This window comes from Anguilla anguilla, chromosome 3 (assembly GCF_013347855.1).
Source record: "Anguilla anguilla isolate fAngAng1 chromosome 3, fAngAng1.pri, whole genome shotgun sequence".
Classification (NCBI taxonomy): Eukaryota; Metazoa; Chordata; class Actinopteri; order Anguilliformes; family Anguillidae; genus Anguilla; species Anguilla anguilla.
Window position 1 is genome coordinate 152,319 of NC_049203.1, and position 17,682 is coordinate 170,000.

The 17,682-nt window shown below is 48.4% G+C and overlaps 1 protein-coding gene across 2 annotated transcripts in view; it reads right to left on the reverse strand.

The window, feature by feature from the left end:
* The window catches only part of LOC118223570 (teneurin-2-like), a 200,236-nt gene that overhangs the window by 39,433 nt on the left and 143,121 nt on the right, over nucleotides 1–17,682 (reverse strand). For both annotated transcript variants that reach the window (XM_035410272.1, XM_035410273.1), the window contains 3 exons: nucleotides 17,616–17,645; nucleotides 13,604–13,835; nucleotides 7,231–7,469 (listed from right to left, as the gene is read on the reverse strand). In XM_035410272.1, coding sequence (XP_035266163.1) covers nucleotides 7,231–7,469; nucleotides 13,604–13,835; nucleotides 17,616–17,645 — 501 coding nt within the window. The remainder of the gene's footprint in view (nucleotides 1–7,230; nucleotides 7,470–13,603; nucleotides 13,836–17,615; nucleotides 17,646–17,682) is intronic.

The following is a 17,682-nucleotide window of genomic DNA, read 5'->3' on the forward strand; positions in this document are numbered from 1 at the left end:
CTACCCAAGACAATACTCCATATTAGATGTTATTCATTGATATTACTGTATATTTAATATAATTTATCTTGCTTTAGGTTATCCTGCTCCGCAGAAGCGTGTTCGGTGAGCCCTGTCCTACACTGGAGCCCCCTCTTCCAGGGCAGCCTCCTCCGGACACAAGGCTACAGGTCTGCACACAGCAAACATCCCCCACCAGATACAAGGCTGCAGGTCTGCAGAGAGCAAACATCCCCCACCAGACACAAGGCTACAGGTCTGCAGAGAGCAAACGTCCTTTCCTCACCAGCACTGGACCACAGACCACAGAGAGGTTAAAGTCTGTGCATCACGTGTGTAATTACAACTTCATATACATACGTGATATATCTGCTGTATGCGTGTTGTGTGTATGCCACTTGTGTGCTGTGTGCATGTTTGTATGTATGTTATGTGTATGTTGTTTACATGTTCTATGCATGCTGTGTACACAGTGTATGTTGCATGTATTCTGTACGTTGAGTACATGTGTGCATGTTATGTGTATGCTGTGCACATGCTTGTATGTTGCGTGTATGCTGTATGTGTGCATGTTATGTGTATGCTGTGCACATGCTTGTATGTTGCGTGTATGCTGTATGTATGTTGCGTGTATGCTGTATGTATGTTGCGTGTATGCTGTATGTGTGTTGCGTGTATGCTGTGTGTATGTTGCGTGTATGCTGTATGTGTGTTGCGTGTATGCTGTATGTATGTTGCGTGTATGCTGTATGTGTGTATGTTGCGTGTATGCTGTATGTGTGTATGTTGTGTGTATGCTGTATGTATGTTGCGTGTATGCTGTATGTATGTTGCGTGTATGCTGTATGTATGTTGCGTGTATGCTGTATGTATGTTGCGTGTATGCTGTATGTATGTTGCGTGTATGCTGTATGTATGTTGCGTGTATGCTGTATGTATGTTGCGTGTATGCTGTATGTGTGTTGCGTGTATGCTGTATGTGTGTATGTTGCGTGTATGCTGTATGTGTGTTGCGTGTATGCTGTATGTATGTTGCGTGTATGCTGTATGTATGTTGCGTGTATGCTGTATGTGTGTTGCGTGTATGCTGTATGTGTGTATGTTGCGTGTATGCTGTATGTGTGTTGCGTGTATGCTGTATGTGTGTTGCGTGTATGCTGTATGTATGTTGCGTGTATGCTGTATGTATGTTGCGTGTATGCTGTATGTATGTTGCGTGTATGCTGTATGTATGTTGCGTGTATGCTGTATGTGTGTTGCGTGTATGCTGTATGTGTGTTGCGTGTATGCTGTATGTATGTTGCGTGTATGCTGTATGTGTGTTGCGTGTATGCTGTATGTATGTTGCGTGTATGCTGTATGTGTGTTTCTTGCATTTGAATCCTCATGGTGCATACGGCATGTTGTTGTGATAACAGAGATGGAGGTTTAGGCCGCTGGGTACAATTGAACACTTTGAAGCAGAACTCCAAAGCAGAAGGGGGGGGGGGGGGTGGCTGGGGGTTCAGAGAGCCACTGGGACAGAGCCATCGGATGCCTGTGCTAACCCCTGGGGAGGGACAGCCCCCACCCTTCCTCAGAGGAACCTGTTCTGCTCCATCACTGATGCAACTAATCAGCAATTCACTGCAAATCCCAGGTTAAAAGAAAGGTGGTTTATGATTTCCCCTTCTTCCCTCTCCCTCTCTCTCTCCATCTCTCCTCTCCCTTCTCCCTCTTTCTCCCACTCATCTCCCAACGAAATCCTTCTCGGCTGCAGGCTCTGCCAGCATTCCTAAACCTCATGCCCCTCATCTACATGCTCTGTTCAGTGCTTCTCTCTCCATATGAACAGGTTTTCTTCCACTGTGTGCTAAATAAGTGCCCGTTGAATAAGTGGAGGGAACTAAGTCTGCGTGAGTAAGTGAGTGAGTGAAAAATAAAGGAGTGAGGAAGTCAATGAGACTTAATAGAAGGGGAAAAGATGGAAAAATGAAAGAACTGCCAGGCTTCCATTTGAAATAAAAACATATCAGTAAACTGGGGGCCCACCCAGTCACTCAAACACCAGAAACAAGCCCAGGCATTCAGAGTGTCAGCACAGCTCTGACACTGTGCAACACCCCCCCCCCCCACCCCCACACCAGATCCTCCAGATAAATGTCATTCTGTCCCAGAAAGAGGAAGAGATGGCGGGAGGGTTCGATCTGTCTCCCTCTACCTGAGCAAACCCAGGAGATCTGTCTCCCTCTACCTGAACAAACCCAGGAGATCTGTCCTCCTTTACCTGAACAAACCCAGCAGATCTGTCTCCCTCTACCTGAACAAACCCAGGTGATGTCTCCCTCTACCTCCACAACACTTACAGGCTCTACATTTTTATTTCCTTTTAATGCCGAAGGTTATGTTCCATGCCCTATCCATGCCCTGGCTTGTGCTGCATCATTAAATATTCCATACAGTACCCTTCCAAACCACCAGGGTGGCACTGTGGACACACAGCCACAACACAGGCAATGTCAGCCGGCCTCTCCTCACTCATCCAGCTTTCTTTGGGAGATTTAATTGATTGCAAACATCAGAGAGAAATTGACCCAAATCCCATTTCATTTTTCCCTGGTTCTGAACAAAAAAGAGCAAAAAAGAAAAAAAAAATCAATCTAATACCTTCAAAAAGGCTCATTTATTCCTAATAAGAAACCGATGGAGTGATCTTTTGTATTTTCCATTTTTGACTGAAGTTTGTCATTTTTGTTTTGTAGGAGATTAACTGAGCTGGGGGGGGGGGGTGCTGGATGCTGGGTGGGGGGATGGGGGGGGGGGTGGGTATAAGGCCTGTCATCAGGGCTGCTTCCATTTTGGTCTAATCCATTTTGCTAGAATAATCTGAAATCTGAATAAATGCCTCAAGCATCATGTGCAACACACACTGGGAGGTCTTTGGGTTAAATATTAATGGATCTGCGTACAAGGAGGGTGATGGGGAGAGAGAAAGAGTGAGTCAGGGAGAGAAAATGAGGGAAAGTAAAATAGAATGAGACAGAGAGAGAGAATGTATATGAATATTCAAAAATATGTGATGTGACAGTAAAAAAATCTAATTGGTCAAATAGGCTCAAACCAGACAGAACAATGGCGGTATGAAATGAATGATTATCATGGCACTTCGTGTGTAAGCATTCACAGAGGAGACCGGATCAAATTATTTTCATAAATGTGCCAAAACAAATCATACCAAAAAAATGGCAGTGTGTGCAAAGGCTGTTACACGGTTATAACAGATTAAATGTTTGTGTCCTCAGAATAGGGCCTGGGGTCTCACTGAGCATGCCCTTTACCCTGAGCAAGGGCAACATCCGACAGAGTGGGACAAATAGAGAGGGAATGCTATCTGCACCCCAATCTGCAGCTACGCAGCTAGAACTCGCTCTGTCAATCACTCTGTGAGTCCAGGCTGTGATCCTCGAAGCAGGAGGGAGGAGTAGCAGTGAGCAGTCCAGCTCACAGGACTCCAGGCTGCTAACCCTAACCCTAACCCCAACCCTAACAGACAGGCTGCTAACCCTAACCCTAACCCCAACCCTAACAGACAGGCTGCTAACCCTAACCCTAACCCCAACCCTAACAGACAGGCTGCTAACACTAACCCTAACCCCAACCATAACAGACAGGCTGCTAACCCTAACCCTAACCCCAACCCTAACCCTAACCCTAACCCTAACCCTAACAGACAGGCTGCTAACCCTAACCCTAATCCAAACCCTAACCCCAACCCTAACCCTAACCCCAACCCTAACAGACAGGTTGCTAACCCTAACCCTAACCCAAACCCTAACAGACAGGCTGCTAACCCTAACCCAAACCCTAACAGACAGTTTGCTAACCCTAACCCTAACCCCAACCCTAACAGACAGGTTGCTAACCCTAACCCCAACCTTAACCCTAAAACCTGATCTGAGCCTCAGCATCTAGGTGCCCTGTCTCAGGATGCTGTAGAATAGCAGACGATACGTGATCCGTAAATTAACTGCACCCAAATCGCCGTCCTTGACTGTTCAAAAGGAAAGACAGCTGAAATGAAGGTCAGATTCTCCAACTGCTCGGAAAATGAATAATTTCTGGGAAGCGGATGACAGGGATGAAAATAAGGGAAAGGAGTGGAGACATGGTGCTGATGGAACCGCGTTTCCCAGGAGGCCGAGCGCATTTGTCTCCAGTCCGTCTCCGCCACATGGCCTGTCTCTAATGATGTACGAGCGGCGCAGGCCCCCAAACAGGAAATGACACGCGCACCCGCGTTTCTTATGCTGCTTCAAGGGTATGGGCGGGGCCGGCACACGAGGTGTGTGTGAGTGTGTGTGTGCAGCAAGAAAAGCCATCATCCTCTTGGTGTTCCAGATGGTCTAACCTGTTCTAGGTCTTACCCAATCATTTGTCTTTATCAAACTCTCTGACAATGCTTCACTGCTTTATGCCATCACTACCAAAATCTGCAGGATGGGGGGTGAAGTCCTGTCATCCCAACTTCTCCTCCTCTCTCACTTCCTTTCCTCTTCTCTCTCCCTTTAATTAAGGAAATTAATCAGCCCGTCCTCATCGGACATAAACCAGCAGGAGACAAACTCCACAACACCATGCCAAACCTGCTCGACTTGCATCAGGACCGCGCACCTGTATCCTAGCAACCAGCATCCTGGGTCTGATGCTTCTCCAGACTGTAAATTCCAGAGTGCTGAAGCAGCGTTGGGTCCAGGGCTCCCTGCTGCTTCCACACGGAACTGAACACACAGGCCCAGGAGTGCTCAGTCACTCTACTGCCTCGCTGCTGAATTTAGGATGCAGCGGAGCTCGGAATAAATCTCAAAACGCGTGACGCAACCCATTTTCAAAGCGCACTCCTCGTGCTGAGCCCAAAGTTTCTGAAAGGTGGCGACAGTGTTTTGGGATGTACTGAACTCCTCTGCCAGGCAGAGAGAAGCAGAGCCCGTTAGTGCTTTATGTAAATGAGCTAAATGAGCGAAACCCTGCAGTCCCTGCCCCCTGAATGGGTATTCTCTCTGTAGAAGCCCAGAATTTAAACAGCAGATGTGTGCTCTGTGTCTACAGCAAATACTAAACCCTATGAACACTCGCACGGCTGATCCCTGAGGTCAGTCCGTCCAGTAAACACTGAACCCTAGGCCAGTTGAACATTGTGACCATAGACTGCTGGTCCACTGACATTGATGGGTACTGAACACTGAATTTGCACTGCCCATTAGGAGTCCAAACTCCAGCAACAAAGAAACACATTTCGGAAACAAGCTTGTGCTCACTCTGCTAAAGATAAATAATATTGTGTTGGGAACATTTTTCCTGTAGTAAAATAAGCTGTTGCTGTGCGGTAGAAGGCTCCACCTCCACCCCTACGGTTAACGACAGCTTTGCACTGAATGATGGGCCGGCTCAGTCCTCCAGGGCCTCAGTGCGTTTACGCAGAGACTGAAACCCAGCAGGGAGTAGGGCTACTGCAGCCTCACCTCCTAAGGACACACAACTCAAGGACGTCTCTGTGCTCAAGTACAAAAGTAGCTACAATCTTAAAGTTCGGCACAAACTTGTGTAAGAGGGTGAGAGTGCAGTTCAGAGCATGGACCTGTGATAATAATGATCTATGTGCAGAACTCACAATATCACACCTCCTCATCCCAGTAGACCAGTGTCACTTTTAAGGGCTTTAAGGGTCCACACAGACTAGCACTACATTGATTATGTCTCTACACCTCACTAGATCAGAAGTTCCCAAAATGTGTTATGCTTACCCCAGAGGCACACCAACACAAATACTTTGAATTTGAGCATGCTCTGTTTTTAACAGAGCATGTTCTTTTAATGTTAAAAAAGCATGCTCTTCCTTTCTGTGATGGACTGAAGTGATTAGCGTTAGCTTATTAATGCATTTTACCTGTGTTTGTTCCTAGCGGCAATTGCCCACTGATTTTTTTAAAAACCTCAAGCACTTCTAACAGTTGCTACAGTTGCGCATGTTATTTCAGTTGTTTTCCACTACTGGGCAGGATGTATAATTCATTAATTTAAAACAATAATTTAATGTTTTTTAAAACACTCTGATTTCTGCTGCTTTTTCCACTACTGTGCTGCAACTGCTTCGTGACTTTAGCCAATATTTCCCTGACAAACAGCCTTAAATATAACATGTGGATTTCTCTGGGAGCCAGAGTTGTAATATATGCAAATACATATGTCTTTGGGTTTGTTTGTTTTTTTTTAAAGCTGAAGTTGCCAGTTGCACATATACGCATCTACAAACTCTGCATCTCCATACAGCATATCTATGAACTCTTAATCTTTTGAAGTGAACTTTAAGTAAAAAGTTTTGTGTTGCAGTAATAAATAATGTAAATGACAGAGAAGCAAAATCTATGAACCAACAGTAGAAAAGCAGAATCTGTGAACCAATGGGAGAGGAGCAGTACCTTTGACAGGTGAAATACATTTTTCAACAAAAGTTCATTGTAGGACAAAGCTTCAGATCAGCAGGAGTACGTGAGGTTCATGGTCTTACACAGCAAAAGGATAAAGTCTAAATACCCTGACAGATTCCAGTCTGGCCTTCTTTGACACTCAGTCTGAATATCTGCATAAATATATAAATAAAAAAGGAGATAGGGAGGCCATTTAATGCTGACGACCAGGTTCCCGACTCCTCCATGTGTGAGACTGGTCTCCAGGGAAACGGGCTGAAGGGCACAGAGACAGAGCTGCCCTGTGCAGCTTTTACAAAGTCACTGACTGGAGGCTGAGATCCCAGCGCTCTGCACAGAGAAACACAGGCACACACAACCCTGTGCCACTGATGTGCAGAGAAACTCAGGCCCACACAAGGACTCTGTGCCAGCGCCCTGCCCGGAGAAACACAGGCACACACAGGGACGCTGTGCCACTGATGCCCAGAGAGACACAGGCACACACAGGAACCCTGTGCCAGCGCCCTGTACAGAGAAACACAGGCACACACAACCCTGTGCCACTGATGCGCAGAGAAACTCAGGCCCACACAAGGACTCTGTGCCAGCGCCCTGTACAGAGAAACACAGGCACACACAGGGACCCTGTGCCAGCACCCTGCACAGAGAAACACAGGCACACATACCGATGAAGTAGGACAGCAGAATGGCCAGCAGGGCAGGGTTCAGAAGCGGGGGTTGGGGTGGGGATGAGGGCGGGGATTGGGGAGGGGGGTGTAGATACCGATGAAGTAGGACAGCAGGATGGCCAGCAGGGCAGCGGCAGCGATGGCGGACACGGCGGCGCACTTCCAGCTGCAGTACTTGGACGGCTTCTTGAGTTTGAAGGCGCTGCGGGAGAAGGTGTTCCGGGGTAACAGGCGCGGCGGGGGGGAGTACACGGTCCCAGAGGTCAGGGGGTACCCCGGAGACGAGCTGCTGAATAGGGGCGTGGTCCCCGATGACGTCTTGAACAGGAAATGCCTGCAGAGGGGAGGGGGAGAGAAATGAGCCCTCAGAAAGTCTCCAAGACAAACGGACTGAGCCAGAGATGGGGGTAACCATAGATACAGAGCACACTTCACGGTTACCTTGATGATTAGGGATAGCCACAGTTCCGTAGTTACCGTGACGATTAGGGGATGCCACAGATCCACAGTACCCTTCTGTTACCTTGATGATTAGGGGAATCCAGTTTCGCAGCATCCTTCTGTTATCATAACGATTAGGGGAGGCCACAGCTCTACAGTTACCATGACTATTAGGGGATGCCACAGTTTCGCAGTACGCTTCTGTTACTGTGACCATGAGCAGTCCAGGGGTGCTGTTTGTAAAAAACCACTGAATTCTTAAACAGAGTTCTTTAGACAGCCATGAGATGGTCCTGCCAGAGGTTTTTGGCTACTACACCCACACCGGCACACCGGACAGAGATAAATGACAGAAGCCAAGTGCGGTGACACACTCACAAAAGGGACATTCTATAACGCGTGTCCAGAGGAAAGCGCTTGCGTATAATTCACAGAAACACGCTTGGCTGTCTCCTCTCCTCAGATGAACCTGGCAGTTCCTTCAGCGCTCGTGTGCAGCTGTCGTACCAAGAGCAAGTGCAGCAGGAGACGAACATTAAACACACACAAGCGCTCCACGAGCCCTTTAACCCTGACCCCAGAGGATCATGGAAGTGCGGACCACGCCCCTTGGGAACAGTGCTGAAATAGCAGAGACGTGAGCACTCCATTAGCATCCACAGCCACATTAGCCACATGCTACGTCTGATCGCTAATACTACTTTAGCACATACATAATTTAGACCCCAAATACATCATCTACAGCACCACAACCTACATGAGCTCATTTCCTACAGCTACACAACCTGCATGAGCTCATCTCCTACAGCTACACAACCTGTATGAGCTCATCTCCTACAGCTACACAACCTGCATGAGCTCATCACCAGCAACACAACCTGCATGACCTCATCTACAGCAACACAACCTGTATGAGCTCATCTACAGCAACACAACCCAAAAGAGCTTGTCTCCTTTAAGAACACAACCAGAAGCATGAGAGCAACTGAAGCTGGAAAATCTAAACAAGGACAAACAGTAAATAATAACAGCACTAAAATGATAGGAAAAGCACACATAAGCAGCCAATGGCGGTCCCCCACGCAGGCTCACAGACAGAGAGATGAAAGTGCTGTTTGAGACAGGGTCCCATCAGACAGGCTCAGCTCTGGGAACAAACAGAGCATCATCACGGCATAACTGCCTGTTCCAACTGCCACGGTGAGTGAAGGGGGGGGGGGGGGGGTCTGCACCAACAGTGCGGGGCAGTTTCTTAGCCATCATGCACCTTCTCTGTCTATCGGGAAGGGGGGGGCGTTGGGCAGAAAGGGGGCAGAGACAGGGGTACTGGGCAGAGAGGGGGGGCATTGGGCAGAGACAGGGGGCATTGGGCAGAGACAGGGGCATTGGGCAGAGACAGGGGCATTGGGCAGAGACAGGGGGCATGGGGGAGAGATGGGGGGCATTGGGCAGAGACAGGGGCATTGGGCAGAGACAGGGGGCATTGGGCAGAGACAGGGGGCATTGGGCAGAGACAGGGGGCATTGGGCAGAGACAGGGGCATCGGGCAGTGCCAGGGGCTCTGAAGCAGAGTCGTGTGCCTAAAAATACAGCATTGCCTCCTCTGGGGTGCGTCTCTGTGCCCACTTTCAATTCACAGGTACAGCTACACCCCCCCATCCCCCCCAGCACGCTGGCTGCCAGACACCTTTAAACAGCAGCGCACTTCAGCAGGAACATGACAGCAGAGAGAGGCCTTCCCCTGCTGACAGGGAGACATGGAAGGAAATAAAATTAAACAGTGGTTTTTGGGCAGGTACGTGGCCCGTGCGTGTGAGAGAGAGAGTGAGTGTCTGTGTGTGTATGTGAGAGAGAGAGTGAGTGCGTGTGTGTGTGTGTGTGTGTGAGAGAGAGAGAGTGAGTGTCTGTGTGTGTGTGTGTGTGTGTGTGTGTGTGAGAGAGAGAGTGAGTGTCTGTGTGTGTATGTGTGTGTGAGTGAGAGAGTGAGTGTCTGTGTGTGTGTGTTGCATATATGTGTGTGTGTTGTGTGTATATGTGTGTGTGTGTGTTGTGTGTTGTGTGTGTGTGTGTATGTGTGTTGTGTATATGTGTGTGTGTGTTGTGCGTGTGTGTGTGTGTGTGTGTGTGAGAGAGAGTGAGTGTCTGTGTGTGTATGTGTGTGTGAGTGAGAGAGTGAGTGTCTGTGTGTGTGTGTTGTGTGTTGTGTGTGTGTGTGTGTGTGTATGTGTGTGTTGTGTATATGTGTTGTGCGTGTGTGTGTGTGTTGTGTATATGTGTATGTATGTGTGTGTTGTGTATATGTGTTGTGCGTGTGTGTGTGTGTTGTGTATATGTGTATGTGTATATGTATGTGTGTGTTGTGTATATGTGTTGTGCGTGTGTGTGTGTTGTGTATATGTGTGTGAGACCCACACTTCCGTGCTCTTAGGGAGATGGCGGGAGGGTCGCGGTAGCGCTCTGCAGCCTGAGCCTGATTAATCACCTGTCTCACTCAGACAGGTGTGCCGGCTGCGGCCTCGTTAAGACCTGTCCTTCAAAACGGAGCTCCTCATTAAGGGCGACACAGTAACGGCAACATAGCAACCACAGGCCAATCAGCAGCACAGATCGCCCATCAGAAGCTCTGCCAATCAGCAGCACAAATCACCCATCAGAAGCTCTGCCAATCAGCAACACAAATCACCCATCAGAAGCTCTGCCAATCAGCAGCACAAATCACCCATCAGAAGCTCTGCCAATCAGCAACACAAATCACCCATCAGAAGCTCTGCCAATCAGCAGCACAAATCACCCATCAGAAGCTCTGCCAATCAGCAGCACAAATCACCCATCAGAAGCTCTGCCAATCAGCAGCACAAATCGCCCATCAAGAGCTCTGCCAATCAGCAGCACAGATCGCCCATCAGAAGCTCTGCCAATCAGCAGCACAAATCGCCCATCAGAAGCTCTGCCAATCAGCAGCACAAATCGCCCATCAAAAGCTCTGCCAATCAGCAGCACAAATCACCCATCAGAAGCTCTGCCAATCAGCAGCACAAATCACCCATCAGAAGCTTCTGTTCATTCATTTGTTTATTTATGAATGTAGTCATGGTTCTCCTTCACAGGACTGGGCCGTCCGGGGAGAGCGATATCACCATGCCGACGCTTCAGAAGGGCACCCGGGTTCTGCCGCTGTTAACCCTTTGTGCCCGGGATACTAACTGCCCTGTACGAGCTGCCATTTCACAACAGAGACAAAGAGGCTCCAGAGTTTTACCCACAATTCCATTTGTCAGGAAAGAGGAAGGAATGTGTGTGTGTGCAGTGGGATCCGGCCAGGCTACCCTGCGTGTGAACCTCGCAGAAACGCTGATGAAGCCTGGTTTCACAGCGATCCTCTTCCTCGTACCCAGAGAGAGCAGCAGAAGGCCAGAGTGATCAGCAGCAGAGCGGAGGCTTCGCAGATAATTAACAGCATGTGGCTCAGAGTTGTGCTGCATTCACACTCCACTGGATCTGTGATCAACACATTTGTACGAAGTCGCTACAGACACCATTAAGGTCAAGGCCGGTTACAGCACACCTCTTTTGCATGATAGGCTCCTATTTATTATTAAAGAGAGTGCAAGCTCTTCTGGGTGTGAGGCTGTAACACACTGAATGGGGCGTGGGGGTCCAGCTCTTTTTTAACAGTGAAATGTGAAATGAAATATTTATCCCCCGCAGACGACGGTGGGATGCATTATGGGTCTATTTCTGGGCAGACAGAGTTAAGCGCTGAGACACTTCTGCTGTGCACTGGAGCAGAAGCCTCTAAAACACTGTGAGGAACATTTCCCTGGAACACCTCTCTCTTTCTCTCTCTCTCTCTCTCTCTTTATCTCTCTTCTTTCTCTCTCTCTCTCTCATTCCCATTCTGTCTCTCTGGCCCTGTCACTCTCCCTTTCTCAGTCTTTCTCTCCCTGAGGACCCAAAAGGACACAGGAATCCTGTTAGGGCTTCAGACCCTGAGAGAGCGTCAGTATCTAAGTCTTACCTAAGTAAGCCAGATACAGATGCAAACCTCCACTCCTACACCCATCCCCTTCACTCCTGCCCCCCCCCACGTTCTCTACTCCTACACCCATCCCCTTCACTCCTGCCCCCCCCACGTTCTCTACTCCTACACCCATCCCCTTCACTCCTGCCCCCCCCACGTTCTCTACTCCTACACCCATCCCCCACCTCCTTCACTCCTGCCCCCCCACGTCCTCTACTCCTACACCCATCCCCCATCCCCTTCACTCCTGCCCCCCCCACGTTCTCTACTCCTACACCCATCCCCCACCTTCTTCACTCCTGCCTCCCCCACGTCCTCCATTCCTACACCCATCCCCCACCTCCTTCACTCCTGACCCCCCCACCTTCTCCACTGCTCAATGTCTCCTTTCTCTCTCCTCAATCTCTCCTTGCTCTCACAAACACAAACTCAGGCAATCAATCAGTGTCCCTCTGGCCAGCTGTGCAGGTTATTTTGGGAGGAGAGGAGATTCCAGCCTTCCATCAGGCCAGTTAGACTGACTGATCCCAATATTTACATCCCAGCCAATCAGAGAACCTTATCTGGGAAGGAGCTGCATGCATATGCAAACCCACACACACACTCGCACACGCACACGCACACACACACATAAACACACACACACCATACACACACACATACACACAAACACAGACGCACACACACACACACACACACAAACTCGCACACGCACACACACAAACTCGCACATGCACACACACACAGAAATGCATGCACACATGCACGCACGCACACATACAAATGCACGCACAGAAACACACACGTACACACACGCACACAAAGCTGAATGTATCTGCTTCAGCTCTGAAACAGGGCCAGCTCTGCTCCTGCTGAAACAGGGCCAGCTCTGCTCCTGCTGAAACAGGGCCAGTTCTGCTCCTGCTGAAACAGGGCTAGGTCTGCTCCTGCTGAAACAGGGCTAGGTCTGCTCCTGCTGAAACAGGGCCAGGTCTGCTCCTGCTGAAACAGGGCCAGGTCTGCTCCTGCTGAAACAGGGCTAGGTCTGCTCCTGCTGAAACAGGGCCAGGTCTGCTCCTGCTGAAACAGGGCCAGGTCTGCTCCTGCTGAAACAGGGCCAGGTCTGCTCCTGCTGAAACAGGGCCAGCTCTGCTCCTGCTGAAACAGGGCCAGCTCTGCTCCTGCTGAAACAGGGCCAGCTCTGCTCCTGCTGAAACAGGGCCAGGTCTGCTCCTGCTGAAACAGGGCCAGCTCTGCTCCTGCTAAATTAAACATCTGAGAAGGTCCTGCAGAGCGGGGCCTCATGAATTCTGCATGGCAAGAGTGTGAGGTTTGATCAGAGGACCAGAGGGACTGACCCACAGCACAGCAGGAGAACCATAACAACAGAGAGAGAGAGAGAGAGAGAGAGAGGGACTAGAAGTCTGCCTACTGACCAATACACAAATATGGAGACTGATGTTAAACCAGCATGTGCATAGGACAGGCATGAAACACGAGCATTCAAGCCTGTATTCAGATTATTTACCTGGCCTGCTGTGTGTGTGTGTGTGTAAATGGACTGCATTTATATAGCGCTTTTATCCAAAGTGCTTTACAATTGATGCCTCTCATTCACCCATTCACACACACTCACACACCAATGGTGAAAGGCTGCCATGCAAGGTACCAATCAGCTCGTTGGGAGCAATTAGGGGTTAGGTGTCTTGCTCAGGGACACTTCGACACGCCCAGGGCAGGGGATCGAACCGGCAACCCTCCGACTGCCAGACAACCGCTTTTACCTCCTGAGTGTGTCTGTGTGTAACACCTGTTTAATGGATTTGTTCATATATACAATGCATGTATGACATGTCCTTCAAATATAAAAAAGACATTTATGCATAAAATGCAGTTATGATGTGTAATGTAGAAAGCACGTTGTCACGGCACTATTTTAACGGAGAGAATGGAGACAGGTCAAAGGTCCGTGCATCATGCTGAGCTCTGTGCTCAGGTGAGCTCACCTGGTCTCCAGGGGGACGTTGCTGTTGAGGACCCAGCTGTCCTGGAGCTGCACGGACTCGGGTGTGGAGGGGCCGTCCCCGGGGGCGGTGGGGGGGGCGTGGGCGGGGTTGCGCCGGAGTGTGTGGCGGTTCAGCGAGTTGGCGGAGGAGTGGGGGTGTGAGAGCGTCGGGTGGCTGTGGGGCGGTGGCAGGGGGGGCCTCAGGGTGGACTGGCTGTGGTGGTTGGGGGGGCCTGAAAGAGAACAGGGAACATTGTGAGCCTTACAGACAGGCTTCTCCACGGGGTCTCCCGGCTGCAGTACTCTCACAGTGCCCCCCCCCCCATAACCCCCCTCCCCATCCAAGCTTGGGCTGGGAGTCACTGCTGCAGTATTCTCACAGTGCTGTCTAAACTCCACATGAGCAGGAACTGTGTGAATTCAGGATCAGTCACTCCCACTAAACTACACATGAGCAGGAACTGTGTGAATTCAGGATCAGCCACTCCCACTAAACTCCACATGAGCAGGTACTGTGTGAATTCAGGATCAGCCACTCCCACTAAACTCCACATGAGCAGGAACTGTGTGAATTCAGGATCAGGCAGCACAGCTATCCGAGGGTGCACCAAAGCAATGCCACAGAGGTACACATCCCATCGCCTGGGAAACAAGAGACCAAAAATTCACTATAAGGACCCATTCATTCATAAATGCAGTTAAATCTTCCTTCTTTCGTAGTGACCTCCTGATTGGTTCCAAGAGCAAGTGAGACAAACACAGGAAGTTAGATAAACAAAGCAGTTCTAGCCACACACACGCACGCACATACACATACGCACACGCACACACATGCACACACACAATACACAGACACAGACACACACACACATACACTCACTCTTTCTCTCTGTCCCTCTCTGTTCGCTGATCCATAATGTCAGCAGAAGGCCATGCATGACTTGATTCTGTGGCTCCATCAGGCAGAATGTCAGAAATGGGAGATGATGGAAGATGATCAGACAGCTGGGATTTAAGCACCCAGAGAGTGAACTGCACAGAGCGCATCACTCCTCTCCAGCCCATGCCTAGACACGGCATACTGATGCAGACACAACACACACACACACACACACACACACACAATACACACACACACACACACACACACACATATACACACACACAACACACACACACAACACACAATACACACACACACACACATACACAATAAACACATACACACACACACACAACACACACACACACACACACACAACACACACACACACACACACACACACACACACACACACACACACACACACTAAACATACACACACACACACACCATACACATATACACACACACAACACACACACACACACACACACATACACACACACACACACACACACACAGACAGACACACACACACACAGACACATACACACACACGACAAAGTCGCTATGCTCCAATCAAACCTAGCAAGCAAGCAAACTTTCCTGCTCCATGAAAACAACAAGTAGATTGTATACTCATGGTAAGAAAGAATTATCACCCAATTGATATTTCTACTTCAAAAGTTTTGTCTCAGGCAGTTGAACATGTTTTTTGTTGTTGCATTTTTCAGATTCAAGTGCTAATGAAGAGTGATGTTAACTAGCTTGGTACCCTAAGCAGCAGATGCTCCCTTTTATCTTTACATTTTATATCAGTCAGTACTGGCACCTGTAGCCACCATTGGTTAGTAAAAATCACAACGTGGGATCTAAGATTGTAGAGGCATTCTCAGATTTTCCACCAAATCTGATTCCTCCCATTGTAGCTGCTCCCACCGGCTCTGCAAGTAGTGTACGCTGTGCTCTACAGACAGCACGTCACTCAGAAGTATACGCTGTGCTCTACAGACAGCACGTCACTCAGAAGTATACGCTGTGCTCTACAGACAGCACGTCACTCAGAAGTATACGCTGTGCTCTACAGACAGCACGTCACTCAGAAGTATACGCTGTGCTCTACAGACAGCACGTCACTCAGAAGTATACGCTGTGCTCTACAGACAGCACGTCACTCAGAAGTATACGCTGTGCTCAACAGACAGCATGTCACTCAGAAGTATACGCTGTGCTCTACAGACAGCACGTCACTCAGAAGTATACGCTGTGCTCTACAGACAGCACGTCACTCAGAAGTATACGCTGTGCTCTACAGACAGCATGTCACTCAGAAGTGTACGCTGTGCTCTACAGACAGCACGTCACTCAGAAGTATACGCTGTGCTCTACAGACAGCACGTCACTCAGAAGTATACGCTGTGCTCTACAGACAGCACGTCACTCAGAAGTACGAGTTTGTGAGGAAAAGCAGAATATAACGCAGCTGTCGGTGATGGTTTATCCAGACATTACGGATAAACCGACCCCTCCGGTTATCAAAGCTGTCGAGGGAACACTGTTAGAACTGACTATGGTTGCCACATCTTGGTCGGAGGTAAGTGTTACTATGTTGTTACTATGAATAAATGTTACTATGGTTACAGACGATGTTCACAGCCATCTCAGGCTCAGGGAAGTGGAGTGACTCCAGTTCCCGTTCATACACACTCGATTCTGCTCTGCGGTAACGTGCATCTAACACACCCCCCTCCTTCCTGAATTCGGTGGTCACCCCCAAACACTGGCAGAGTGAACATGGCCTTTGTGTGCCACAGCACCTTGTAATAAAAATATTCACAGTATTTTATATTTAATAAAAACTATATAATGAATAACAGCATTTGCTCTGTAAATGGCACACACAATCAGAGATTAGAAAACATGAAAATGAAAAACAGAACGTTTGTCTTCCCTCCTCGTGAGTGCACATCCATTTTATTTACTGTGTTAAACAAAGCACTTCAGCTCAGAGCAGAGCAGATGCAGTAAATGTGGAAGATCATCCAGGAACAAACTGCTCCTCCGTTTAGCTGCCGCCACGCCTGGTATTCCCTGCGGCAACAGCACCGGCCTTAACCTCCTGCGGGAAAAATACTTTCTTTTCCTCTCAATTAGAAGTCCTGCACTCTCAAATGGTTTCTTTTTTTTTGCTACATCTACAGAAAAATATTTTACTCTCTCCAGTTGTCATATGAATAAAAAACAAACAAATATAAAATGAAAAACAAGAAATTAAAGGGAATAAAATGGCTAAAAGCAATTACAGTAGGGAAGCGTAAACGCAGTAGGACAGGGCGGTGGGCTGTGGAAATTACTGTGGCTCCACGCAGAGAGACGCCAGCCGAACAACACGAATTAAAATAAACCGTCAGGCGCAACGGGAGAACGGCGGGAAACAGCAGAGGTGAAGCATAAACGTGTCAATTTGGAATGATTAAAGACACCATCGAATGGCAGCAGAAGTCCCAGGACAACAGGAGGTAATAGAAACTGTAATGTTACCCAGACCCAGTCTGCGTGGAAATAAGTGAAACAGTGTAATTAGATCAGATCCATCGAATCTTCTCACTGCGCTCTGCTCTCTGACTGGAAATGACCAGCTTCTGTGCAGGCTGATGTACTCACATTAACATGTACCGACATACTCACATTAACATGTACAGACACTCACATTAACATGTACACACATACTGACATTAACATGTACAGACATACTGACAGTAACATGTACAGACACACATATTAACATGTACAGACATACTCACATTTACATGTACAGACATGCTCACATTTACATGTACAGACACGCTCACATTAACATGTACAGCCATACTCATAGTAACATGTACAGACACACTCACATTAACATGTACAGACACACTCACATTAACATTTACAGACACACTCACATTAACATGTACAGACACACTCACATTAACATGTACAGACATACTGACAGTAACATGTACAGACACGCATGTACGGACATACTCATATTAACAAGTACAGATACACTCATATTAACATGTACAGACAAACTCACATTAACATGTACAGACATACTCATATTAACACGTACAGACATACTCACATTGTGCTGTCTTCCTTAAGAATGGCAGTGCTGCAGAAAGATGAGCGGACCATTAAAGCAGAGCAGA